Raw genomic sequence first — 27891 nt, 5'->3', positions numbered from 1 at the left:
CTCCTCAAACCCTGAAATAGTACCTCGGGTTAAGAACTTTGCTTCAGGATGAGAACAGAAATTGTGTGGTGGCGGCGCAGCCGCAGCGGGCGGCCCCATTAGCTAAAGTGGTACCTCAGGTTAAGAACAGTTTCAGGTTAAGAATGGACCTCCAGAATGAATTAAGTTCTTAACCTGTGGTACCACTGTATCTGACTTTTAGAAGACACCTGAAGGCAGCCCTGTTTAGGGAAGTTTTTAATGACTGGTGTTTTAATGTATTTTTAATGTTTTGTTGGCCCAGCCCGGTGGGCGGGGTATAAGTAATAAATTGTTGTTGTTACTGTTATTATTAAATAAATAACAGCCCGGGAGACTTCTGCATCACTTGCTAAGATCCATAGGCAGAAAGTGCTCATAAAGGCATAGGAGTGGCGAAAAGTTGGCAACATCTCTCAAAAAATGCAGTAGAAAAGGGGCAAAGAAAAATGTGACAACCTTACCCAGGAAACTTTTGGGTTTTCCCCTCCTCCCAGCACAGCCGATTAACCTCCACCAGCCATATGTCTGAGTGACAGCTGTGCTGCCCAGCCTCCTAATGCAATTAGCAGATCTTCTTTCCCAGCACTGCCTGATTCAGGTCAAGAGCAGCAGGGTGGGTGGGGGAACAGAGGGCGACCCCCCCATGCATTGGGGGTGATGGCCCTGCAGACTCCGCTGCCTCCCAACCTGCGGAGGGGGCTGACAACTTTCAGCGGGTCCCTCTTCATCAACAACAAGACTGGCGACTGCGGCCTGGCACAGAGCTACCACCCAGGTACAATGAGATTTGAGGAGTGGGCTTTAGTAAGATCTGGGAAAGCTTTTAACTATGGGTAGGCAAACTAGAGCCCGGGGGCCAGATGCGGCCCAATCGCCTTCTCAATCTGGCCCGCGGATGGTCCGGGAATCAGCGTGTTTTTACATGAGTATAATGTGTCCTTTTATTTAAAATGGCATCTCTGGGTTATTTGTGGGGCCTGCCTGGTGTTTTCATATGAGTAGAATGTGTGCTTTTATTTAAAATGCATCTCTGGGTTATTTGTGGGGCAAAGGAATTCGTTCATTTTTCTTTCTTTCCAAAATATAGTCCGGCCCATAGCTGTCAACTTTCAGATTTGAAAATAAGGGATCAGCAGCCTCACCGGTCCCGGGGACAGTCCAAGGGCTATCTAACAATCCGGGGTAGCAGCGGGAAATGGCGCTGGAATAAGGGAATTTCCCGCAAAAAAGGGGAAGGTTGACAGCTATGGTCCGGCCCTCCACAAGGTCTGAGGGGCAGTGGTCCGGCTCCCTGCTGAAAAAGTTTGCTGGCCCCTGCTTAACATTGAACTGGGGCAAACAAGGATTCCGACGCAAGCCCTTCCCAAGGGGGTGGTCTCCATGGCTGTAGCTCAGTGGCAGAGCATCTATTTACAATTTTATGATTCTACCATTCTGTGGTTCTATAGTTTATTTGATCTGATTTAATATTTGGAATAATAAAATCGTAAGAGTTGGATGGGACCACAAGGGCCATCTAATTCCAGCTCCCCCCCCCCCCCATGCAGGAATCTTTTGCCCAACATGGGGCTTGAACCCACAGCCCTGACATTAAGCATCTCATGCTCTACTGGCTGAGCTCTCTCAGGAATGTGTTCTGTTTTTCCAGCAACAAATGTTGAGCTCAAAGCGGCTCACAACAGCATTGAGAACAACAAACACTGCAATCACTATAACAGCAAAACGAGACAGCATACTACGAAAGCCAAGAGCAGAAGCAAATTAAACTGTTGGACTATGCCGAAATGGCAAAAACTGACCAGAAACTTTAACAAAGAATGGGGGAAATTTTATAATTTATCTTGGAGACCACTGTAAGCAGATGAAAACATTAGCAGGATTGCAATAACACTTGTAAGGAAACAAGTACTAGGGAGAAGATGGAGTTATATAAAGTATGGACTATTGAAAAAGATGCAATAGAAAAGGTTTAATAATAGGACCCACTGAAGGGAAGGTGGGTGTGGGAATATGGTCATTTGTCCATAAGAGCATGGGCAAAAGTTTATTATTGCAAGGATGATTTCATAGCTAAAAGCATCCTTGGAGCATGATCAACGCGTGAATAGCTCGTGCTGTCCCAAATGATTGGTTCACGTAGCATAGCATGATCAAATACGTGGTCTGGTGTGAGAACATGAGACGAATGTATTGTATTGTCTTTTATCTGCTGACTGAGGCAAAGCTCTCTCCTTGAATTTGTATCCTTCTTCGGCACACAATAAAGGTTGGGGCTACAGCAGCTTCTAGAGAGAGCTGCGGCCAGATTTCTGCAACCCATCTTGGTGTGAGACTGATTATTTACGGATGGCGAGCTGGTTCTCGTCAGGTGGGAAGTCCAGAGATTCAGGGGAATCTTTAAATGTGTATGTGTATGGTTGTATTGTTATAATTTTATATTTGTATAATAAAATAAAAATGATTTTAAGAAAAGAAAGAAAAAAAGAAAGCAAAGAGCAGAAGAAGAAGAAGAAGAAGAGGAGGAGGAGGAGTTTGGATTTGATATCCCGCCTTTCACTCCCCTTCAGGAGTCTCAAAGCGGCTAACATTCTCCTTTCCCTTCCTCCCCCACAACAAACACTCTGTGAGGTGAGTGGGGCTGAGAGACTTCAAAGAAGTGTGACTAGCCCAAGGTCACCCAGCAGCTGCATGTGGAGAAGCGGGGACACGAACCCGGTTCCCCAGATTACGAGACTACCGCTCTTAACCACTACACCACACTGGCTCAAAGCAAATTCGTCAAAACAGTTAATATGATTTAATAAATTGGTTTTGATTCAGTTCAGTTGAATACAATTCCTATATACCGCTTGATATACAACACTTCAAAGCGGTTTCCGAAAAGAATGAAATTACTGGTTAGAAGCAGCTGTTTAAAACATTCAAAAATAACAATAGTAAGTCAACAGTAAGTGAAAACCTAGAGTAAAAGACAGGTCAGCATTCTACATGTCTGGGTAGGCTTGCTTAAACCAAAACGTTTTTAGCAGGTGCCAAAAAGAGTACCGGGAATATGCCTACTTGATGTCAATCGGCAGGGAGTTCCGAAGTGCGGTTATCACTTAAAAACCTGTAAAAGTGCTAGTTCTGCAGATCAGAGCAGTTGAGTGGGGAATGCATGGGTCTCGTAGGCAAGCTGTAATCCAAACCAAGTTGACGTTTATAAGGGTGGGATATAAATTCAACAAGTTAAAAGCTATGCAAGAGCCTCTGGTTGTTTCACAGTCATTTTGAATTGTATTAACTGCCGACCTTGTATTCAACCTTGGGCAATCCCTTGGCAAGGTGCCTTATCCAAAGCTCTAATGAGAAAAAACACAGCGCCACTGGCAAACGGGTCCAGAGGAGGCTGTTTTCTCCCTGAGATGCTGCTGCTGCTGCAAACTTTTGGCGTCTTTTCCAGACCACACGGTGCTTTCCAGTCTGCCGTTACAGATGATGCTGTACTTCAATGCCTTCTTCTCCCCGTTCTGGTGCCTGTCGGAGGGGGTCATGCTGGAACTGAAGGTAGTCAGGGTTCCCCCCCCCTTTTCTTTGTACGTTTCCGAGCACAATTCAAAGTGTTGGTGCTGACCTTTAAAGCCCTAAATGGCCTCGGTCCAGTATACCTGAAGGAGCATCTCCACCCCCCATCATTCTGCCTGGACACTGAGGTCCAGCACCGAGGGTCTTCTGGTGATTCCCTCACTGTGAGAAGCCAAGTTACAGGGAACCAGGCAGAGGGCCTTCTCAGTAGTGGCGCCCACCCTGTGGAACGCCCTCCCACCAGATGTCAAAGAGAACAACAACTACCGGTACCAGACTTTTAGATGACATCTGAAGGCAGCCATGTTTAGGGAAGCTTTTAATGTTTGATGCATTACTGTATTTTAATATTGTGTTGGAAGCTGCCCAGAGTGGCTGGGGAAACCCAGCCAGATGGGCTGGGTATAAATTTATTATTATTATTATTATTATTATTATTATTATTATTATTAACCTGAGCTGTTGTTTGGCAGAAGAACATCTGCCTTACACGTAGAAGGAGGAGACCCCAAATTCAATTCCTGGCATCTTCAGGTGGGGAGGGACAGACCAGTCTGAAACCCCAAAGCTGTTGGGGTCAGGTGTTTTTTGGGGGTGTGTGTGTCATCTTTTAGAGTGTTGTTTGTGCTGTACTGTTGTACTGTTTTATTGTTGTTAGCCGCCCTGAGCCCGGCTTCGGCTGGGGAGGGCGGGATATAAATAAAATTTATTATTATTATTATTATTATTATTATTATTATTATTATTATTATTATTATCTGCTGAACATTCTTTAGCTGTGATTCCCTGCATTGCAGGGGGGTTGGGCTAGATGACCCTAGGGTCCCCTTCCAACTCTACAATCCCATCTTTCTAAGTTAGATGGAACAGGAGTGTTGTTTTCAACTAGTTCTCTCGCTTTCTACCCTCCTTTCAGTATAGCCTACTGCCCGCTTACTATCAGTTCCTGCTGGTCAGTGCATACCTGATGATCATCTCAGCCGAAGGCCTGAGGCTCTACCTGGGGTTTATCGGAAATCTGCAGGAGAAGGTAAGGCCTCAAGGCAGGGATGACGAACCTTAGGGCTGAGAGCCATGTGTGGCCCTCCAGACCACTTTGACTGGCCCCCAGGATTTTCTCCAGGCCACTCTCCTCTCTTCTTCGCATCCTCCTTTTTTTAAAGTTTTTTTTTATTAACAATTTCAACATATCAAAATATCAAATCATATTCATTATTTTCCCCCTCCCCATCAAGCCCTCCCCCCAGACGTCCCTCAGCTCCTCTCTCTCATTTTTCAACACAAATGCATACTGTGAAATTGTAGAAATCCTTATATTATCTATCTGCTATGTTAACAATCAATAAATCTGTGTATGTTTATTCAAAACCTGCCAAGGAGTCCAATTCATTTTGTTGTCTTTTTAAGTACGGTAATTTGTAAAAAGTTCCCATTCTTCTTTGAAGTCACAGTTGTCCTTATCTCGCAGTTTATATGTTAGTTTAGCCAGCTCTGCATAGTTCATCAATTTCTCTTGCCCCTGTTCTTTTCTTCGCACCCTCCTTCAATGTGTTTTGCCTTGCTGGGATGTGGCCTTGAACTCTCTCCAGGTAGGGCTACAATTTCCCCTATCTAGAACCCAGCATAGCCACTGCCAGTCAGTGTAGACCATTACACAAAACAAAAGAATTGCCGTGAAAATCCCTGAAACGAGAGGTAATCAACTAAAGAATTGAATAACAAAAATCAAAAAAATTAAGGAAAAAATAACCTAGAATTAAACAAAGACTTAACGAGATGCCGGCTACAAAACTCTTTTCACTGAACTAATCAGTTTCCTCAGAAGGAAATAAAGAATTTTACACCTTAAATGATTTTCAGCGATATCAAACAAACTCAAGAGCAGGGCTGAGACGCTTCCTTGAGTTTACAAAAAAGGTATAAAAACCTCAGTGACAAGTTTTAAACATAGCTCTATTTAAGAAAACATTATAAACCATAAATGGGTTTCAATGATTTCCAGCAAACTCAAGAGCAGGGCTGAAACGCATCCCTGAGTTTACACAAAAGGTTTTAAGAAAAACTTACAAAGGAATACGAGAAAAAAAATTCCTTCCAGTAGCACCTTAAAGACCAACTAAGTTAGTTCTAGGTATGAGCTTTCGTGTGCATGCACACGAAAGCTCATACCTAGAACTAACTTAGTTGGTCTTTAAGGTGCTACTGGAAGGAATTTTTTTTCTTTTATTTTGTTTTGACTATGGCAGACCAACACGGCTACCTACCTATAAAAGGAATACGAGATAAGCTGTTTAAGTGTCAAACAAACTCAAAAACAGGCAGAAACTCTGAGAGCTTACATAGCCACTCTCCCCTAGAATACTTAGAATTAGCCAAGTTGGCAGACATAATAAGACAAAAACCAAAAAGTGAAGTAAAAAAAAGAATGGGAGTGCCTAAATGAATACCTCAAAAGTCAAGGTTCGAGGGCAGAAATCTGGCTGAGTCTGGAATAACCTTGTGAAGTGAAAGGATATGAAAGAAGGATTTATATCTAGATGTTAGGATAGAGATGATAAAGAAAACAGGAAAACAGGAAGACACAATGAGAGATAAAGGAGGTTCTGTGGGATTGGTGGAAGTCAATGTCTTGTTCTTGTTTTAGTGTTTATAATATTAACTTGTAAGATATGGATTTGTTTTTTGTTTTTTTGTTTTTGTTGTTGTTGTTGCTTTCTTTAGTTTTCAAATGTTGATTTTTGTGTGTTGTGTATTTTTATTTTTTTATATCTTTTGTGTTGTTGTTGTTTGGAAAATACTAATAAAATTTATTTTAAAAAACAAACTCAAAAACAGGCAGAAAATCAAAAACAGGGCTGGAGCGCCCCTGACTGCTGATGTTAAAGACTGATACAGAGTGTTTCCAATCACAGGTTTTTATACTGTAAGGCGAAGGAATTTTTAAAGGGACATCTAGTTCAAACAAAGGGTGGGGTTGCTAAAGTTTGCAAAGAATAACAAGAATAATATTCAATAGAATTGTAAGAAATTATAAGAAGGAACTGAAGTCAATATAAGAATTGAGACATCTGGAGGGCCGAGGCTGAGGAAGCCTGGTGTAGGCAATACTGAGCTGGATGGATGGGTACAAGGCCGCTTCCTCTGTTCCTTGGCTCCCACAGGTCCCGGAACTAGCCGGCTTCGTCCTTCTCTCCTTCCTGATTGAGACGCCTGTCCTGCTGTTCATCCTGACCGACGAGCACATCATCCGCCTGCCGCTGGAGACGGCCGTCCACCTGGTCCTCCTCCTCTTCCTTGCCTCCGAGATTACGGCGGCTGTCTTTGCTCTCAAGGGGATGACCAGGCAGCTAGCCAGGCAGTTCTACCTGAAGCAATTCGAGGAGGGGCCCGGCGGGCTGGGCCTGGGTGCGAGGGGCAGCCAGCAGGGGGCTCGGCTGTCCGTCAGCCCTGACTCAGCTCTGCTTTCTGCACAGGGGCGCTAAATGAGTGACTGGCGGGGGGGTGTCTTCTCTTTGAGGCGGTGGTCCTCACTGAGGGCCAGTGTTTTGTTGTCGAGTAACATCTGAGAGACCAGAGTTCAAATCCTCACTCGGCCATCCGAAGCTCACTGGGCGACCCCAGGCGAGGCACTGTCTCTCAGGCCAACCTGAGAGCCTCACAGGGTTGTTGTAGGGACTGAACTGAGATGGGGGAGGGCTGTGTATGCCGCCTGGAGCTCCTTGGAGAAAAAGGTGAGATATAAATGCAATAATTATGTCATGTACTGAGTTGAATAGGATCCAAAATGCAGCAGACTGATTGGTCCTAGAACAATAGGATTCAGAATGCAGCAGTCTGATTGGTCCTAGAAAAATAAGATCCAGAATGCAGCAGTCTGATTGGTCCACAGGAGCCACCCAATCCAGCTCCAGGTGGAAGTGAATCCGCAACCTGATTGGCCTACAGGAGAATCCCGGAATCAGCCAATCACATGGGGCCCATTGTGTAAATAATGTATATAAAGCAGACATTTTGGGGGAACTGGCATTCCTCACTACTATGATCTGAATAAAGAGCATGAAATCCACACTCGACTCTTGAGTATATTTCAAATTAAATAAGAAATAAATATGCAGGCAAACCCTAAAGATGTGGAACTCCCTCCTTACAGTGCTGCGTTGGGCATCATCATTGCACATGATTGATAGTATATCAAAGATGCTCCTCTTTATCCCGGCCTTTGCAAAGCATGGCTACATTTGAAGCTGTTTGATACTTCCACCAAGGTATCCTGGGATGTGTTTGTTTGTTAAGGGTGCTGAGAGTTATGAGGCAAGCCCCTCTCCCCCCCTCCCGGAGCTGCAATTCCCAGAGTTCCTTAGGAAGAGGGATTGATTGCTAAACCACTCTGGGAGTGTGTGTGTGTGTGTGTGTGTGTGTGTGTGTGTGTGTGTGTTTGTGTGAGTTTTAAACTGTTTTTATTATTGTACATCGCCTTGAGAGGATTGTGTAGAAGGTGATTAATAAACTGATGATGGTGATAATAATAAATTAATTTTATTAATTGACCTGGGACCTGAGTACTTGATGGAGCACCTGTCGCCATGTGCCCCAATACACAGTTTACAGTCAGAGAGAGAGAGAGAGACCCTTACAGAATCATATAATTCGAAAGGGTGCCGAGGGTCATCTAGTCCAATCCCCTGCAATACCTTCTCATCATATGTACGCTGAGCACCTTTTCAGGGAGGTGTGGTGGGCTATAAATTTAAATAAATGCCAAGAAAATGCACCAGTTCCCCACGTAAGTAAAGAAAACCTGCAAGCAGGTTTCATCTAAAAATGACCTTTAGGCAGAAGCAGGAAGATAAACTGATGTGGGGAGGTTTTGATTCCCTTGACAGAAGTGTGGCTGAGAATTATTCCAAGTGGAATCTCTATATCTGAAAGAGGAAGAGAGAAAGAGAGCTTCCCCCACCCCCCACTCTGGTATCTGAGACCCTTTATAGCAGCCCTCCCCAAACTACAACTCCCAGGATTGTTGGGAATTGTAGTCCAAAACTTCTGCAAGGCATCTATTTGGGAAAGGCTGCCCTGGGGCTTTCCACCTCTGTGTTGCTGCTACCCTCTGAAGGTTTTGGACTACAACTCCCATCAACCCCAGACAGCATAGCCCTGGGGCTGATGGGAGTTGTAGTCCAAAACACCTGTTTGGAGGAGTCTGTTTTCAAGCGATACACCAGTTGGATAGTGAAGTCTCGGTTTCCTGGAGGGCCAAATGCATCCAAACCAGGGAGGAGAGATCTTGCCCGTCTGCTTGAGCATCTATCCCACAATAGGTCTCTCCTGAGATTTGTTGCCCGTGGTCTGTAGGGCTAGTGTGGCTGCGTCAACTTTGGTTTTCGGTGGCTTTGCCTGGAAAAGTAGAAAAGGGACCATATTAGAAAGGTACTGTGGGCATTGGAGAAAGGTTCAGAAAAGGACAAGCAAAATAAAGAAGGGGACTAAAGATAGGTTGCAGTGTTTGGGACTTTTTAGTTTAGAGAAAAGGCATGCAAGACATGATAGAACGGGACCAAAGCATGCTTGGCAGGGAGGGAAACAGCAGATAGAGAAAAGTTTTTCTCCCTCTCTCAGAACACCAGAACTCGTGGAGAGCCAATGAAGGTGAATTTTGGACGATGTGGGACAGAGAAGAAGAAGAAGAGTTTGGACTGTGATATGGTTTTATGAAATAATGATATTGGAAACTGCTATGTATAATTACTTAGAAACTCAGATGGAAGAGATTTGAGGAAGTCAAATAATATGTTTATGAAGATGAATTTTAATTAATTAATTAAGTTTTAGTTTATGTGGTGATTTGTTGTATTTTATGTTTTATATTCTTTGTTCTTTTTCTTTTTTCCGTTTCATTCTTTCCCCTTTATTATTGTTAACTTTTTCTTCTGTTATGTTTATGTATGGAAAATAATAAATATTATTGTGAAAAAGAAGAAGAGTTTGTACTTGATATCCCGCCTTTCACTCTCCTTAAGACAGGCATGTCCATAGTCCGTTTCGGGGGCCTAATCCGGCCCTCCGGTCGGTTTAATCCAGCCTCTGTGGCAGTTTATTTCCTGGGTTAAAATCCCCCCAAAACCTCAACAACTTCAATCCTAAAAGAAGCTCAACAACTTTGGTTGGCCCTTTGGTCAGCCCCTACGGCCCTTCACTTCATCAAATCTGGCCCTCTTTGAAAAAAGTTTGGACACCACTGCCTTAAGGAGTCTCAAAGTGGCTAACAATCTCCTTTCCCTTCCTCCCCCACAACAAACACTCTGTGAGGTGAGTGGGGCTGAGAGACTTCAGAGAAATGTGACTGGCCCAAGGTCACCCAGCAGCTGCATGTGGAGGAGCGGGGAAGCGAACCCAGTTCCCCAGATTACTGCTCTTAACCACTACACCACACAGCACAGAGTTAAATTGTGGAACTGTCTCCTGTAAGGACCTCCAACATGGATGGCTTTTAAGTATGATTAGATAGATAGATAGATAGATAGATAGATAGATTCTTTATTGTCATTACACAAGTGCAACATTGCACAAGTGCAACGAAATTGGATGCCATCCCTTAAAAACAACAAAAGCAAAACAACAACAACAACCAAACAAACCACATTCCAGCCACACCCACACCCACACCCATCAAACTCCCAGGTCACACTATCGAGTGACAAATGCATAGGAGATCAGGCTTAATGGAGGCACTGCATGGCTGGAGGCAGCAATGCTTCTGAATACCAGTTGCTAGAAACAGCAGGAGAGAGAGGGCTCTTGTGCTCGAATCCTGCTTGTGGATTTCCCATTGAGCCATCTGGTTGGCGACTGTGCAAAGAGGATGCTGGACTAAAGGGGCCATTGGCCTGATCCAGCAGGCTCTTATTGTGTTGTTTTACTTTTAATCTGCTCCCACGATCTGAGGGCTGTGTTTTAGCATGCAGAAAAGCCTGCTTTTACCAGGTAACAGGTAAAGGACCCCTGGATGGTTAAGTCCAGTCAAAGGCGACTATGGGTTGGGGCGCTCATCTCGGTTTCAGGCTAAGGGAGCTGGTGTTTGTCCACAGACAGCTTTCCAGGTCATGTGGCCAGCAGGACTAAACTGCTTCTGGCGCAATGGAATACCGTGATGGAAACCAGAGCCGAAACGCCGTTTACCTTCCCGCCGCAGCGGTATCTATTTATCTACTTGCACTAGAGTGCTTTCAAACTGCTAGGTTGGCAGGAGCTGGGACAGAGCAGTGGGAGCTCACCCTGTTTTGGGAATTCGAACCGCCGACTTTCAAATCGGCAAGCCCAAGAGGCTCAGTGGTTTAGACCACAGCGACACCCATGTCCCTCTGCTTTTAGCAGGGACACCCCCCAAAAAAAAATTACGTAAAGGCTTGGGGAGCCAGACACCTTCAGACACACAATCCCTCTCAAGATCCCTGACCAGTCTCTGCCAGTCCCCAGGGAGAACGAGGGGTTGCTGAGGTTGCGATTCCCCACAGCGGGACGATGGGGCGTGACAGCGAGTGCTAAATGGGACGGAACCGGAGCATGCAGGCAAGGCAGCAGCAAAGGGATGTTTACAGCAAAAGGCATGGTGGAGAGAGAGGGAATTCAAAGGGAGACACATCCACATAAACAAAAGCAAGAGGCCAGATCAGCCCACATCCGATCACTGTTACCTCCTCGTATTTCTCGCTCCGATAAAATTCGGCTTTTGTATCGAGGTACAGCAGGACGAGGTCACAAACCACGGCAGCCTAGGATGGCAAGATTCCAGTATGACATTATTCAGCATCCAGACCAGCCTTGGCCAACATGGCGCTCTCTGTTTGTTTGGATCTACAACTCCCATCAGCCCCAGGGGCATCGTACAGCTGCAATGCCCGGGGGCTGATGGGAGTTGTAGTTCAAAAGGGCCTTTTTTACTCTATCGGTCATACTTACAGCTCCAAGGAAGGCAGCTCCTGTTCCCAAGTTGACAGCGGTGGGAATGATGCTGAACTTCCCAGCCTGAGTAATAAAAAGAGAGTAAGGTATTAGGGGAGGGACGCGGGTGGCGCTGTGGGTTAAACCACAGAGCCTAGGGCTTGCCGATCAGAAGGTTGGCGGTTAGAATCCCGCGACGGGGTGAGCTCCCGTTGCTCGGTCCCAGCTCCTGCTAACCTAGCAGTTTGAAAGCATGTCAAAGTGCAAGTAGATAAATAGGTACCACTCTGGCGGGAAGGTAAACGGCATTTCCGTGAGCTGCTCTGGTTCGCCAGAAGCGGCTTAGTCCTGCTGGCCACATGACCTGGAAGCTGTACGCCGGCTCCCTTGGCCAATAAAGCGAGATGAGCGCCGCAACCCCAGAGTCGGCCACGACTGGACCTAATGGTCAGGGGTCGCTTTACCTTTACCTTTAAGGTATTAGGGGAGGGGTAGTAACTCTGGTGGGGGACACATGCTGCACTCCTTCTGAGTTTTGTCTGTCTTTCGTCCCCACCCTGCACTCAGCTCTCATTTGTGGCTCTTAGAAGCTTTCAACACACGACAGAAACCACACCCTGGGAACGGCTTCGACTGGCCGGCTAAACCAGGTGAGGGTAGCCGACAGGTCTCAAACACTTGGTGAGTTAGGGATTTCCCCTGCATTATATAGAAAGCTGTCACCTACCAAGTCAGGCCACTGGTGCACTGAGCTTCTGTGGTAAATAAAAGGCACAAATAATTGGGAATATAAGTCCCCCCCCCCTTTCAGCCTGTGGCGCAACAGAATATTAAGGGGGTGGGCATCGGAAGGACTAGACCGTGTGAAAAATGAACATAATATTTTAGCTGCAGTTCACTCATTTTCAGCTATGTATTCTTGCTATTAAAAAAGCATGCCTAGACATTCCGTTGTTGCGCCCATAACCTCGGTTTAAGGTGCCCTTTAGCTCCTAGCTTTCATATCTCAGTTTCTAACACTTGGGGGGCAATGAATGGGATCCCTGCAGAGCACCTCCTCCCCTAGGGATCCGCTGCACATGGGGCCTCAGAGGTCCTTACCTGGCCGTGGACCGAAATGTCAAAGCGGATACCATAGAGTTTTAACAGGCTCCGAGACTGCCGGTTCAGGGGGTCCCGATAATAGGAGGCGGTTCTGAAGAAAGAAAGCAGGGAGATGAGCAGCGTAGAGTGGTACCTCGGGTTCAGAACTTAATTCGTTCCGGAGGTCCGTTCTTAACCTGAAACTGTTCTTAACCTGAAGTACCACTTTAGCTAATGGGGCCTCCTGCTGCCGCTGCGCTGCTGCTGCACGATTTGTGTTCTCATCCTGAAGCAAAGTTCTTAACCTGAGGTACTATTTCTGGGTTAGCGGAGTCTGTAACCTGAAGCGTATGTAACCCGAGGTACCACTTGCAGAAGCTGTGGCATGGACCACGTTTGAGGTTCTTGTATCGACAGGCAGGGCCCTTGACGACTTGGGTTCAAGATACTGCGAGGATTGCCTGACCTCTCATATTATTTACAGTGGTACCTCGCAAGACAAATGCCTCGCTAGACGAAAAACACACAAAACGAAAGGGTTTTCCGTTTCTTGAGTTGCTTCGCAAGACGAATTTCCCTATGGGCTTGCTTCGCAAGACGAAAACGTCTTGCGGGTTTGCTTCCTTTTTCTTAAAGCCGTTAATACCCAGGGAATCCGCGCTCCGCAAGACGAAAAAATCGCAAGACGAAGCAACTCGCGGAATGAATTAATTTCGTCTTGCGAGGCACCACTGTATTTAGTTTTTGATTATATTCATAACCCTCCTTTCTGCCAAGTTGGGGGGCAAGTTGGCTTAAAAGCAACATAACGAAATGCAAATGCAAATATCAATGAACTAGCTAAAAACAACCATCAAAATACATCAGAACACATGCGGAACCAGCTATTAAAACACCGTTTGCCCTGACAGCATCACCTGCGCTTCAGATTCCAAAGGCTTGTATAAATAGGAAGGTATAGGAGTGCAGGTGGCGCTGTGATCTAAACCACTGAGCCTTAGTTTTTTAGCGCAGCTCTTTCCCAATACATATGCAATATCCCCCAGTATACAAATGATTGTGAAGTAGTTTCTCCTGGTGCATTTGCAAATGTTCTTTTTTTTTTTTTTTTTTGCTAACATATACATTTTTCTGCACATTTCTCGGCATTGCAAAATTCAGAGAAGTGTAGATTCCGAAAGGTTGCTGTGTTTCGTTTCACATACTGTTTCAATAAACGTGAATTGGGCACGTTCGCCTTTAAATGCAAGCAGAATTGAATCCCCCCCCCCGCCCCCATTCCTACTTAAGACTGCACGCTGCTTCCTTCACACCCTCCTGTCTGCTGCTGTGCCCACCTGAAGTTAAATTTCTTTTCCAGCAGAGTGAAGGAATAGCAGGGCCTGCATCTGGGAGGAGGCTGGTCCAAGTCACAATCCCAGTCGATTCGCAGGCCGATAGCGCCCCCCTGTGTGGGATCCACCAAATGCCACAAGATTAATGGGGGAGATGAACAGAGGGCACTGGGATCTATTAGTATTGAGCAAAATTAATAATAATAATAATAATAATAATAAAAATAATAATAATAATAATAATTTATTTATACCCCATCTTCCCCGGCCAGAGCTGGGCTCAGGGCAGCTAACACCAATAAAATCACAGTAAAAACATAATAGGGGGAAAAGAGGGGGGGGAGGTAAAGGGAAAAACCACCAATTTAAAATACAGGTTAAAATGCAATTTAAATGCAGCCTCATTTTAAAGGAGCTGATAAATCAAGACCATAAGGGGAGGGAAACAAAGGGTCAGACCGAGTCCAAACCAAAGGCCATAGCGGAACAGCTCTGTCTTGCAGGCCCTGAGGAAAGATGTCAAGACCCGCAGGGCCCTAGTCTCTTGTGACAGACTGTTCCACCAAGTCGGGGCCAGTACTGAAAAGGCCCTGGCCCTAGTTGAGACCAATCTAACCACCTTAAGGCTCGGGACCTCACAGCTACCATTGCCAGCACACTTAACAAACTACGGTTCCCAGGATTCTATGGAGGAAGCTTTAAAGAACCAAAATGCAGGTGCTGCAAGCTCTCTAATTCTCTCTTTTTTTATAGCAATCATAGAATTGTAGAGTTGGAAGGCAACTTGAGGATCATCTCACCCAACCCTCTGCAATGGAAGAATTTCAACTAAAGCATCCATCACAGATGGCCATCCAGCCTCTGCTTAAAAATCTCAAATGAAGGAGAGTCCACCACCTTCCGAGGTGGTCCGCCCCACTGTCAAACAGATCTCACCATTATTCCTGTTGTTTATAGTCGGAATCTCCTTTTTTATAACTTGAAGCTATTGGAGCAGGAAAAAAACAAGCTTGCTCCATCTTCTTTGTGACAGCCCTTTAGATAGTTGAACATGGCTATCATATCAAGTCTCAGACTCCTTTTTCCCCAGGCTAAACATACCCAATTCCCTCAACCGTTCCTTTTAAGGTTTGGTTTCCAGACCCTTAATCATCTTGGGGGCACATGTTCCAGCTTGTCAATATCTTTCGTAAATTGCGGCGCCCAGAACTGGACACAGTACTCCAGGTGTCATCTGACCAAGGCAGAATAGTGCTAAGATAGGGTTACCAGATGTCCCCGGTTCCCAGGGACAGTCCCCGGATTTGCAAATCTGTCTCCGGACAAATTCTGTCCCTGGAATGTCCCCAGATTTGCAAATCTGTCCCCAGAAAACATGGCAGCAGCAGTCTCAGCAGCCCGGAGCCAGTCTGGTAGCGCAGTTGGGCTCTGGCTGGCTTCAGGAGCTGCTCACTGCTCACTACTGTGGCGCCTGTCATTTTTCCTCGCCAGAAGTCCTCATATGATATGTCTTGTGCTCTGGGCTGCTGACTGCCACTGCCGCCACCACTGCCAAAGGGGAACTGGGGGCGTCCGGTGGTACAGATCTCCTGCCCCCTTCCCCCTTTGTTTTGACTGATTGGGAGAGGTTTGGGAGTTGCGGGCATTGCCCAATTTTTAAAGAAGTGTGTCAGGGAACTGCCATCGGCTCAGGGGCAAGAGGGGAAAAGCCGGATGGATTACACAGAGCCCCCAAAGATCGTGGGAAGCAGCACCTCCTCAGCGGAGGAAAGTAACCACGCCTCCAGCGGAGAGGAGCTTCTGGGCTCGGAGGAGGCGAGGCGGTGCCAGGACACCTTGCCTGGGCAAAGCGGGGAGGAGAGAGGTCCTCCGTTACCCACGCCCTCCTTGCACAGTAGGCTTCCACGCAGAGAGGGGAAGCGCAGATTGGGCGTCAAGAAACTACTCTGCTGGGGAAGGTTTAAGGTCCGCCCACTCACAAATTCTGCCAGTGAATGAGCCAGCCACGGGAGAGTGGCACTCTGCATGGTGAAGGGTTTTTGGCACCAATAACGAGGCTTTACAGCAGACCAGGGAGGCATTTGCCTGATTGCTCTCGAGTAGAAGAAGAAGAAGAGTTTGGATTTGATATCCCGCCTTTCACTCCCCTTCAGGAGTCTCAAAGCGGCTCACATTCTCCTTTCCCTTCCTCCCCCACAACAAACACTCTGTGAGGTGAGTGGGGCTGAGAGACGTCAGAGAAGTGTGACTGGCCCAAGGTCACCCAGCAGCTGCATGTGGAGGAGCGGGGAAGCGAACCCGGTTCCCCAGGATTACGAGACTACCGCTCTTAATCACTACACCACACTGGCTCTCAGTGATATCCTTACAGTCTGTGCATTTGTTTCACAGGGTGCGAAAGAAGGGCTTTGCACCTTTATACAATATGCATGTGTGCTTGGACCCAGGGACTTTTGCCTCACCATCCCCACTACTGACTCCCTGTTGCTACTCAGCTTCCCCCCCAAAAAATGTCCCCGGATTCATTGAAAAAGATATGCTAAGAGTAAGACTTTCCTTAACCTGGACACTATACTTCTGTTGATGCAGCCTAGAATGGCGTTAGCTTTTTTTGCTGCCTTATGCTGCATCAGACTGTTGGTCCATCTAGTTCAGTATTGTCTACACTGACTGGCAGCAGCTCTCCGGAGTTTTAGGCAGGAAGTGTTCCTACCTAGAGATGTTGCCAGGAACTAGGCATGGGATGTTCTGTATGCAAAGTAGACGCTGAATCGCTCTGCTACGGCAGTGGCAGAAACACTGCTGGATGGGACTTTCTAAGGTTAATCTGACCTGGAGTTAATGGACTTTTCCTGGGAGGGAAGCAGTTCCCAAAGAGCCCTGGCCCTCCGCGCTTGCATTTGTGGGATGGGTGGCTGAAGCAAAAGGGGAGACCTACCTGGTGAGCCATCTCCTCAAAGCTCTCCCCAGCTGCCTCCACCATGTCACGAATGCGAAAAACGGGGCAATAAGGGTCATCCACGGCATCATATCGACATCCCTTGAAGTAAGAGCCATCCATCGTCTTCAGCGTGTTTGTCCTGAATGAAAGCATGAGAAAAATTAATGTCTTTGGGAAATCTGTTGTAATAGCAGCTTGGGAGAAAGTGCCTTGGTGGCACCTTTATTTGCAATTAAATTGTTTCCTATATTTATATGCCACTTAATACCAAAATAGGGACGCAGGTGGCACTGTGGGTTAAACCACAGAGACTAGGACTCGCCGATCAGAAGGTTGGCGGTTCAAATCCCCGCGACGGGGTGAGCTCCTGTTGCTCGGTCCCTGCTCCTGCCAACCTAGCAGTTCGAAAGCATGTCAAAGTGCAAGTAGATAAATAGGTACCGCCCTGGCGGGAAGGTAAACAGCTTTTCCGTGTGCTGCTCTGGTTCGCCAGAAGTAGCTTAGTCCTGCTGGCCACATGACCCGGAAGCTGTACGCCGGCTCCCTCAGCCAATAAAGCGAGATGAGCGCCACAACCCCAGAGTCGGCCACGACTGGACCCAATGGTTAGGGGTCCCTTTACCTTTACTAATACTAAAATAGTCACCAAACAGACGACAAAAACAGCAAATACCGTGCACACGGAGACACACCCCATGAAGTTGAAATGCTGCCATATCATATAGTGCAGAAAACTGAGAATTATAGCGACAGAACTACTTAAACCGTAGAGAAATTTATTTATGTATGCTACTACAGCAGCAAGAATGCTACTTGCCCCAAAATGGAAAGAAGCAGAAGTCCCAGCAAAGGAAGAATGGATACAAAAACGTATGGAAAATGCAGAAATGGCCAAACTTACCAGAAGAATAAGAAATCAAGATAAACTTTTTACATATTGTCAGGGAACTGCCATCGGAGAGTCAGGTGGTGGAGGGGCTCAAGGAGGCTAGGAAACCCTCGGATGCGGAGGAAGGAACCAGCAGGGGGAGAGAGAGAGTTCATGGAGAAACTCAGACGGAGGGATGGCTCCAAGAGACTTCCAGTGAAAACAGCGGGGAGGTCTCAGGACCTCCTCTGGGTACACCTACTCCTCACAGGAAACTGTCACGCCGAGAATCCCGAAGGAGAGTTTCCGTTAAGGAACTCTTATGTTGGCGCAAATTCCGGAAACGCCCACTGACAGATTCTGCCAGCGATTGAGGGAGTCATGCTTTGAGGGCTCCCATAAAGGCAGAGCTTTGAAACCTTTGCCAAGCTCTGAGGGATTCAGCTTTTACGCACAAGCAGCTCATTATCCCATCACACATATATATAAAAGAACGGAAATGGTTTGTTGAATATTTAAAGATAAATTACAAACAGATAAAAACATTGGCAGGATTATTGTAATAACCTGCAGTTTCCAAAGAGTATATATTTAAAGTAGATAATTAAATGAGCAAATTAAATGAATTTGGATATGCAGAAGATATTTAAAAAATAAATTTAAGGAACCGCAGAAGGAGGGAGAAGGATATGTTAAAATGATTGTAAAATTATTTAAATGTATAAATCTGAAAAGTATAAATAAAAACCTTCTAAAAACCACCTGCAATACAATATAAAACAATAACATCCCCCAAAGGCAAGAACCTGAAGAGATATTTTGTGGCACTGTTACGAACTTTGCAGAGTTTCTAGACCATACAGAAACCTGCACAACCTATCTAACCTGTCTCAACAGCGGGCTGGGTGTTGGTGCCACGACTGCCACTCCTGTTTGCAAACAGTATCCCAAACCCTCTGTGAAAACTGTCCCCACCCTGCTTTAAAGATCTCAGCCCTTACCTGGAGAAGTTAAACCTGGTAAAGTTGACAGTGTTTTTAATAAAGAGAGTGAAATTCTCCGCTTCAGCCAAGAGTGGTTTCCTAGGTGGAAAACAGAATAGGTGGGCCTATGAATGCATTCGTGGAAGGAACGCGACCATTTGGTTTTTACAACCTGCAGGCTGTTGGGGAACAAGTTAAGCTACCTTTCCATGAGAAATTGAAGTTTCTGGTGGATGTATGATAATACGTGGTGGCTGATTCTTTATTTACTTATACATACAGCATGACATATGTTGCTTGGTTGTAAGAAGTAGAAATACCCCTCAAAGCAGTTTACAAAAGAACGAATCAATAAAACAGTTAAAAGCAACTATCTAAAAGATTCAAAAAGTAATTAAAATCAAAGATTAGCTAAAAACAGTGGCAGCCGCCTACATATTTGTTAGGCTTAGCTAAACAAGTATTTACCATATTTTTTGCTCTATAAGACTCACTTTTTCCCTCCTAAAAAGTAAGGGGAAATGTGTGTGCGTCTTATGGAGCAAATGCAGGCTGCGCAGCTACCCCAGAAGCCAGAATAGCAAGAGGGATTGCTGCTTTCACTGCACAGCGATCCCTCTTGCTGTTCTGGCTTCTGAGATTCAGAATATTTTTTTTCTTGTTTTCCTCCTCCAAAAACTAGGTGCGTCTTGTGGTCTGGTGCGTCTTATAGAGTGAAAAATACGGTAATTTGTTTTCATTTTTAAAAATAATTTGGCCAAAGTTCTCTCTTGAGACCAAAAATAGTGTTAATTCCCCCCACCCTTGAAGGTGGTTTGAAAGAGGAGTTGGTACCAAGCGTGATGTAGTTGCCTTACTTTTCCCTCTGGCTAAACAGGTTCTCAAGGCTTTTGGTATCATCTGGGGGGGGGGGACCTGCAATGCCTATTTGACCAGCAATACACCTTGTGGGAAAGGCCACCTCTCCCAACCAAATGTCTTATTTGGTTAGCAGCTACTGCCTGTTTCCCAGCTGAAGATGTCTGGCTGACTTGCGGTGGGTTTGGGGGACAGAGATACAGGTAGCCGTTGAAACAGGATCAAAGAGGACAACTTGCATACCTGGACAAGGTCTTGTTTTCCACCGGACACCACCCATAGATCTCACAGGTATTATGGGATGCATCAAAGGGGACACACTTCCCTGTTTTTACTCCTGCAAGAGAACCAAACCACATCTCAGTTATGTCTTCTTTTTACCAAAGCCCTTTATTCCTTTCAAGGTGTGTTGCAGCCCAACTCCCCCATGTAAAGTATTGCTTTAGCCTATATTTTTGGAAACCACTTAGAGGTTTTCTGACATTCAAGCTGTATGTGCATGCTGTTAAATAAATGAAATTGGGAAAAGCAGAAACTGAGAGATACTGAGATTGACGTATTTGCCCATTAGACCCCGAAAAGCTCAGATAATCCTGAGCTAGATGGGCAAATGGTTTAATTCGGTATGAGGTGGCTTCATCTGCTATATGTTTTAGAAAATATTCGCTATGCATTTCGACACCTCTTGGAATAATGTGGCCAAATTTTGCCTGTTGGTTCCTGAGATACAACTGGGTGCTGTTTAAATCAAGGTGGCTGACTGAACTTTTCCAAACTGCACTGATTTCCTTTTCCGACAAAATTGTATTAAATTTTCTGTTTTACATTTTAGAATATTTGTATAAACAACCTTAAAATATCAATGACCTTCTCTTTCCATGGTTCATTTTGCATAACATAAATCCCTGCATATTTTACATAAACTAAACCATTCAATATTCCATTATTACATCCATCAAAACTTATTTACACTGTTGAATTTATCTTAATGCTTGCCAACATTTTCAAGTGTACATAATTTCCCCCATATAATTAATAAACATTTTCCAATCTTCTTTAAACATTATGTTCTTCTTGTTCTCCTGTTCTATATGTTAGGTCCACAAGCTGTGCATATTTCATCAATTTAAGTTGCCATTCTTCTTTAGTCGGGACCTTGCTCGCTTTCTATTTCTGGGCTAACAAAACACGAGCCGCAGTAAAGGTACCCCTGCCCGTACGGGCCAGTCTTGCCAGACTCTAGGGTTGTGCGCTCATCTCACTCTATAGGCCGGGAGCCAGCGCTGTCCGCAGATACTTCCGGGTCACGTGGCCAGCGCGACAAGCTGCTTCTGGCGAGCCAGCGCAGCACACGGAACACCGTTTACCTTCCCACTGGTAAGCGGTCCCTATTTATCTACTTGCACCCGGAGGTGCTTTCGAACTGCTAGGCGCTGGGACCAAACGACGGGAGCGCACCCTGCCGCGGGGATTCGAACCGCCGACCCTGCGATCGGCAAGTCCTAGGCGCTGAGGTTTTACCCACAGTGCCACCCGCGTCCCCGGGCCGCAGTAGTGGCATACATAAATAGCCTTTTTTGACACCTGGGAATTTCTGTCTGAATTATCCCCAACATAAACTGCACTGATTTCCAATTGGCATTGGTGGTTTGGAATCCTTCAGCAACAACAGCTAACAAGGCTGCTAGTAAGAAATCCAGCAGTTTTTGTAACTTGTGGCACAGCTGGCTGCTTTTGGGGAATGGAGGGAAGGATGCAGAGGAGAAATGTAAAAACAAGAGGGAAGCTTTCCCCAACCCGGTGCCCTTCAGATATTCTCGGATTGCAACTTCCATTGGCAGGGCCGGCCCAGTACATTTTGCAGCCTGAGGCGAAACGGAAAATGGCTCCCCCTGCTGTTTGTTGGGGAAGGCTGCAAGAGGGAGCCTTGCAAGCTGTAACTGCTGAGAAACTGGTGCTAAATTCGGCATTCAGATGTGGGTGATGCGGAGAGCAGCGGGTAGGGACCAGGACTGAAACAGACCTCCTTACCATTTCCGTGGACTACCGGCTGTCCTGGTGAACAGTCCTCATCTCTCCTGCAATTCCCATCGGGGATGGAAGGGTGCTGGAGGAGGAGAAGGCAATTGTTGAGAAGGAAAAACATCCGCAGAGGACCCTGTGAGAGGGTCCGCTTGGCATGCCTTTATAAAGCTCTAGCAGGAAGGGGCACCCACAGACCTGACACAGGGTCTCAGGGCAACTTGGCCGGCCCCTTGCTGCTGCGATGATGTTGGACACGCATCCCCAAACTCGGCCCTCCAGCTATTTTGGGACTACAATTCCCATCATCCCTGACCACTGGTCCTGTTAGTTAGGGATGATGGGAGTGGTAGTCCCAAAACAGCTGGAGGGCTGAGTTTTGGGATGCCTGGTGTTGAATTATCTGAATCGACACAGAATAAGCTGCTGTGATGCCTAAAGGTAAAGGTAAAGGGACCCCTGACCATTAAGTCCAGTCGCGGATGACTCTGGGGTTGCGGCGCTCATCTCGCTTTACAGGCTGAGGGATCCGGCGTTTGTCCGCAGACAGTCATGTGACCAGCATGACTAAGCCGCTTCTGGCAAACCAGAGCAGCACACGGAAATGCCGTTTACCTTCCCGCCGGAGTGGTACCTATTTATCTACTTGCACTTTGACGGGCTTTCGAACTGCTAGGTTGGCAGGAGCAGGGACCGAGGAACGGGAGCTCACCCCATTGTGGGGATTCAAACTGCCGACCTTCTGATCGGCAAGCCCTAGGCTCTGTGATGCCTACAATGATGCAATCTGTTCTATGATTTGGGCTGAGAGCAGGCAAATGGTTGAGAGGTGCTTCTCCGGGGCTCGGGCAGAGAGGTCAAACTGCACAGCAGGGGTGAGGGAGCTCCAGACTGAATGTGGCCCCCAGAACTCTCTATCTGGCCCTCCCAAAGCCACACAACCCCAGGCCACATCTCTCCCAGGCCCTGCCTTGCACTCTCCTCAAGAGTTTTAGTCTAGCTGGGACATATCCTTTTTTAAAAACAATAAAGGTTTGTTTTCATTTCATTTAATACTGTATATAAAGCAGAGAGGACAATTATAATACCTGACGGTGATCAAAAGATGAAAAACAAAACTGTAAAGTAGGGACAGAGAATGTGTACGGTTGCACGTGGTTTAAAATAACAAAGTCCAAGTAAAATCATGTATGATCTGGCTGAGATTCCTGAATTGCCTGGGGTTGGACTAGATGACCCTCAGGGTCCCTTCCAACTACTGCAACCCCTCCAACAATTAAATGATATTTTTGACATTTGCAAAGGAATGCAATACTACCTGTGTAGTAATTTCAATGAGTTTCAATGAGTTTTCTGCAAGAAAACTGAAAGCAGATTCTGTTATGTACTGAAGTTCTCACCCTGGGCCAGCAGGGGAATACTGTAGATAGTTTTCACTCAGGTCCACATATGCAAATAAGGGATTGAAAGTGACGTTCAGTGATTGGATAGTTACAGAAAATGGTTACTGTTGCTTTCTAGTGGAGCTCTATATAAGCAGGCTGGCTGAACCCTTCAGTTCAGTTCTGTTCTGGCCTGCGAATAAACAAGAGCTGTTTGAAGAATCGCTGTGTCGCCTGATATGTTCACCCACAACTTAACAGATTTTAAGGGTTGTGATTCCCAAATTCTAGTCCAATCCTTGGGAAGAATTTGTGTGCCAATTCTAATAATGTTTCTATTTGTCTATTAATCTAGTTCCCTTATCTTTTCCAGGGGCTGGGGTGTGTCCTTGAACCCCTGCTTGCCTGGATAGAGAACGGCATCATATGTGATCTCTGCTTTGAACGTGACCTCTGCACTGGCACCAATTTGTTGTACAATGGTAAAATTTACATTTGTTGCTCCACCCACTTTTGCCTCTGGCCCCGCCCACCAGTCGTATCTGGCTCCAAAAGGTTCCTCCCTCCAGCAACTGTAGAGGAAGCAAAAAATTACCGATAAAGAAAAGCCAACGACGTACCTCTGGACATGATCCTTGCACTTGCTTCGGAGTAGCAATGAAATTGGTCACCACAAAGAACACATTTTCCCCCTATGAAATGTTTCAAAATACATACATTTAGTTGTTGGTTTTTTTTTAAACGCCCCATTATATTTGTTTTGATATGCATCTTATTGGTTTTATTTTTGGTTTAATGCTATTGTTTGTTCTTATATGGTACACTGCTGAATTTTTAAGAAACAAAGTGGTTTATAAAGCATTTAAAATAAATAAACAACACAACTTTACCACTATTAGTAACTTTACCACTACTTTACTACTGTTTGTAACTTTACTAGTAGTAGTAGTATTACCACAAACTTCTCCGTCTCAATTTTTCATATGGCCTGATCCAGATGGGTAACTCTTTTGCGGCCACAAGGCCAAAGAAAGGATACCTGAGGGGGTTTCACATAATCTGCCACATCCCAGATTCGGTCCCCAAGCTCTCGGACGCGTGTGACCGAAATCCCTTTCAGTTTGGTGATGACTGAGATGTGAGGGTCAGTATCTTTCTCCTGGTAGCCCTTTTTGGCTAGAAACACCCACCTGCAAGGCAGCAGAAAGAACAGGGGTCCAAGATGCTTAACATGCATACTTAAAAGAACCCTCCTTCCATGCTCCAGATACATTGTCCCACCCTTGGAGATCATCCGCTACAATTGCCTCAGCATTTCCAGGTGGCTGCAAGGAGCGGGGCCTTTTTCTGTGGTGGCACCCCTGAGGTGGAACACCCTGAAAAAAAAAGCTCCTCAACCTTACACATTTTCATCCCTTCAGAGATTAGACTGTTATTTAGTGTTCGACTATGTGTACAAAGGAGTCTGTCCTTTTGAAGGCCTTTTCCAACTTTACAATACCATAAATAAGCATGGATTTGAGCCTGCCTGTTCATTAAGGTCCTCTGCAGCAGGGAACCCCGGGAATGAATGCGGCCCTCCACTCCTCTCTATCTGGCCCTCGGAAGTCTCCCCAGCCACATCTCTCCCCAGCCCTGACTCATGCACTGCTTGGACTCTGCTACGTTAGTCAGAAAACAGCATCTTGAATGCATTATAAACACACAACAACAGATGGCACCAGAGAGCAAAAAAAAATTCTATGCGATTTTCTATAGCGTTTTTCCCCCCTTTTGTTATAACAATTTCTGATTTCTTTATAGCATTTCCCCCCTATGTGTAGATCCACCCCTTGAGTGTGTTTTGCCTGTCTTGAACTCTGATCACGCCCCTTGTTTGGGAGGAAGGTTGCGAGAGCTGCACAAGTGTGTGTTGAAACTAGCCTACTGGGAAAAGGGGAAATTTGCATTTGTTGCTCCACCCACTTTTGCCTCTGGCCCTGCCCACTACTTTCATGTGGCCCTCAGTCTGGAAGAGTTCCCCCATCCCTGAGCCTCAGCATGCACGATTGCAATAACTCATATCAGCCGGATGGGCGGGGTATAAATAATAAAATTATTATTATTAAGCCCTGAACTGTTTCCCTTTGCAGCCTTCCTTGAACTCGGTGCCTCACAGTTGTTTTGGACTGGAGTTGCCATCTTCACTCAGCGCTGCCTGAGCTGGCAGAGGCTCATGGGAGCTGTAGGCACCACACACCCATACCATGCATTTAAAGCCCAACCCTAAAAGATGCCGGGAACTGTAGTTTGTTGAGAGGGCTGGGAATTGTAGCGCTGGGATGGGTAAACTGCAGTTCCCAATACAGTGGTACCTCAGGTTAAGTACTTAATTCGTTCCGGAGGTCCGTTCTTAACCTGAAACTGTTCTTAACCTGAAGCACCACTTTAGCTAATGGAGCCTCCTGCTGCTGCCGCGCCACCGGAGCAAGATTTCTGTTCTCATCCTGAAGCAAATTTCTTAACCTGAAGCACTATTTCTGGGTTAGTGGAGTCTGTAACCTGAAGCGTATGTAACCTGAAGTGTATGTAACCTGAAGGGTATGTAACCTGAGGTACCACTGTATGCTTGGGGGAGGGAGAGGAAGGCTTTAAATGTATGGTCTAAAAACTGCTTTGAGGTTTTGTTTTCTTTTACAATCCAGGGTATGTGAATGTTACGAAATAAATAAAATTATTTAATCGTTTCATAACATTTATACACTGCTTGATTGTAAAAAGAAAAACCTCAAAGAGGTTTACAACAAAATGATAAAACAATAAAATTATCCCTAAGAACAATAAGATTTCCAAAAAGTTAAAATAACAAAAGACTAAAAGCAAATTGAAACTTGCACCAGCTTTCTAAGCACCTGGGTCAGCTTGTCTAAACAGGATTTTTTTTTTTTTATAGCAGGCATTGAAAAGAATACAGTACAGAGAAGGTGCCTCCCTTATGTCAATAGGCAGGGAGTTCCAAAGTTCAAGGGTGGAGAAGACTGTGTGTTGCTTCCCATTCAGCGAATTGGGGATTGCAAGCAATCTACCTGCTTTCACCTCCATGATTCATTTGGGCAAAAACTCCGACGTCGGCGTTAAAAGGCAGAGGAGCAGGGCTAGCTGGAGGAATGTGGCAACCCCAGGCATAGTTGGGATGTGGGAGGAAGCTCGATCCCTGCATGACTGCAGTTCCTTCTGCGAAAGAGGCTGCTTCTAGGGCACTTAAAAAAGACAGCCAGAAGTCAGGCTTGAGGACCGTAAATCCACCTAATGCAGCAATTCACCATCTCACCAGCAACGTCTCAGAAACGTCAGTGACTTGCGATTTCGAAGGCTTCTCAACACCCGTCTCGCTGCTTCCGCAGCTCTTACCCGAGGATGTAGCCCACGATCCCGAGCTGGATCAGCCGGTGCAAGACTCCGACCTTCCTATTCCTGGTGAGCGCAAACTTCTCTGTCTTATAATCCAGAAAGCCGAAGCAGGAATGGCTCCAGGAATCCCCCATGGCTGGCTGGCTGGCTGTGAAATCCCGGCAGCAGAAGCTGACGGAGGACGCCACATCCTCCTGGCCTGCTGCCCAGGTGGAGAAGAGCAGGCAAAGAGGCAACTTTTCAGAAAACGCCGAAGATGTCAGGATCTGTGTCAGCATCTTCCAAAGTAGCAAGGAAGGGAGGGTAGAAAAAGCTGGCCTGCTAATGGGCTGCTAAAATTGGAAAGGAGGGTCAACAAGGATGTGGCTGTTGTCTCCTGGTACGCAGGCTGAGACCCTACCTGCCCGCAGACTGTCTCGCCAGAGTGGTACATGCTCTGGTTATCTCCCACTTGGACTACTGCAATGTGCTCTACGTGGGGCTACCTTTGAAGGTGACCTGGAAACTACAACTAATCCAGAATGCGGCAGCTAGACTGGTGACTGGGAGCGGCCGCCGAGACCATATAACACCGGTCTTGAAAGACCTACATTGGCTCCCAGTACATTTCCGAGCACAATTCAAAGTGTTGGTGCTGACCTTTAAAGCCCTAAACGGCCTCGGTCCAATATATCTGAAGGAGCGTCTCCACCTCCAGTGTTCTGCCTGGACACTGAGGTCCAGCTCCAAGGGCCTTCTGGCGGTTCCCTCACTGCAAGAAGCCAAGTTACAGGGAACCAGGCAGAGGGCCTTCTCGGTAGTGGCACCCGCCCTGTGGAATGCCCTTCCACCAGATGTCAAAGAGAAAAATAACTACCAAACTTTTAGATGACATCTGAAGGAAGCCCTGTTTAGGCAAGCTTTTAATGTTTGATGCATTAGCTGGAAGGGATCCAGGGGTCATCTAGTCCAACCCCCTGCAATGCAGGAATTCAACTAAAGCATCCAACCTTTGCTTAAAAACTTCCAATGAAGGAGAGTCCACCACTTTCTGAGGCAGTCCGTCCATGGCCGGATTTAGGTTTGATGAGGCCCTTAGCTACTGAAGGTAATGGGGGCTTTTATATGTCCAGCTGTCCTTTGTCAACAACAAATTGTCGCTGTTTTTGTGTGTTGAATGTATGCTATATGGTAATTTATGGACCTAATAGGTATCTAAAACACTTTGCACATGTTGCCATGCAACCATGCAGAATGTAGGCACCCTATATATAGAAATGAGCCAACCAGTGGTATTTTAGGGAGCAGGCTAACAGGCGGGGCCCCTTACTTACATCACAGGAGCCTACACAACACAAAACACTGTTGCTGTATGTAGGTTTTATTTTATTTGTTTTTTATCTTATATTTTGGAAATGTATAATCTAGGGTTTTTTTCCTTTAATTTTTTGGGGGCCCCCAAGAGAGTAGCTTGTTTAGCTTATACGTAAATGCGGCACTGAGTCTGTCCCACTGTCAAACAGATCTT

The 27891-nt window shown here is 46.0% G+C and overlaps 2 protein-coding genes across 3 annotated transcripts; one reads left to right on the top strand and one right to left on the bottom strand.

Moving 5' to 3' along the window:
* The first annotated feature begins 368 nt into the window (after positions 1-368).
* Positions 369-7986, top strand: LOC309330733 (transmembrane protein 17B-like). The gene is made up of 4 exons (XM_081842564.1): positions 369-796; positions 3464-3567; positions 4502-4615; positions 6747-7986. Exons 1-4 carry the CDS (start codon positions 679-681, stop codon positions 7065-7067), a joined length of 657 nt encoding a protein of 218 aa, XP_081698690.1. The 5' UTR covers positions 369-678; the 3' UTR covers positions 7068-7986.
* Positions 7987-8548: 562 nt separating this feature from the next.
* P2RX6 (purinergic receptor P2X 6) lies at positions 8549-27227 on the bottom strand. Of its 2 annotated transcripts, XM_081841976.1 has the most exons (12): positions 26385-27226; positions 24034-24184; positions 23615-23686; positions 21622-21697; positions 19834-19927; positions 18751-18831; positions 16879-17020; positions 13944-14053; positions 12625-12718; positions 11542-11607; positions 11277-11354; positions 8549-8979 (listed from the first exon to the last, which is right to left on the bottom strand). In XM_081841976.1, exons 1-12 carry the CDS (start codon positions 26660-26662, stop codon positions 8890-8892), a joined length of 1332 nt encoding a protein of 443 aa, XP_081698102.1. In that variant the 5' UTR covers positions 26663-27226; the 3' UTR covers positions 8549-8889. The 2 variants fall into 2 exon arrangements, with proteins under 2 accessions (XP_081698102.1, XP_081698103.1); XM_081841977.1 differs by lacking the exon at positions 18751-18831 and having other exon boundaries at positions 26385-27227.
* Positions 27228-27891: the final 664 nt, after the last annotated feature.

Source organism: Podarcis erhardii (genome assembly GCF_964252035.2).
Source record: "Podarcis erhardii genome assembly, chromosome: 15".
Taxonomy (NCBI): Eukaryota; Metazoa; Chordata; class Lepidosauria; order Squamata; family Lacertidae; genus Podarcis; species Podarcis erhardii.
Note: the sequence above shows the minus strand (reverse complement) of the source record. Positions and strands in the feature narration are given on the sequence as shown.

What these genes read in the sequence shown, in the direction of transcription:
- LOC309330733 (XM_081842564.1), top strand. Translation starts at nt 679, where the DNA reads ATGGCCCTGCAGACTCCGCTGCCTCCCAACCTGCGGAGGGGGCTGACA. An exon ending in GGCACAGAGCTACCACCCAG is followed by an intron (nt 797 to 3,463) that starts GTACAATGAGAT and finishes CGTCTTTTCCAG; the next exon opens with ACCACACGGTGCTTTCCAGT. An exon ending in GGGTCATGCTGGAACTGAAG is followed by an intron (nt 3,568 to 4,501) that starts GTAGTCAGGGTT and finishes CCCTCCTTTCAG; the next exon opens with TATAGCCTACTGCCCGCTTA.
- P2RX6 (XM_081841976.1), bottom strand. Translation starts at nt 26,662, where the DNA reads ATGCTGACACAGATCCTGACATCTTCGGCGTTTTCTGAAAAGTTGCCT. An exon ending in ACATTTCGGTCCACGGCCAG is followed by an intron (nt 11,608 to 12,624) that starts GTAAGGACCTCT and finishes TTTATTACTCAG; the next exon opens with GCTGGGAAGTTCAGCATCAT. An exon ending in GGAGCGAGAAATACGAGGAG is followed by an intron (nt 8,980 to 11,276) that starts GTAACAGTGATC and finishes CTACTTTTCCAG; the next exon opens with GCAAAGCCACCGAAAACCAA.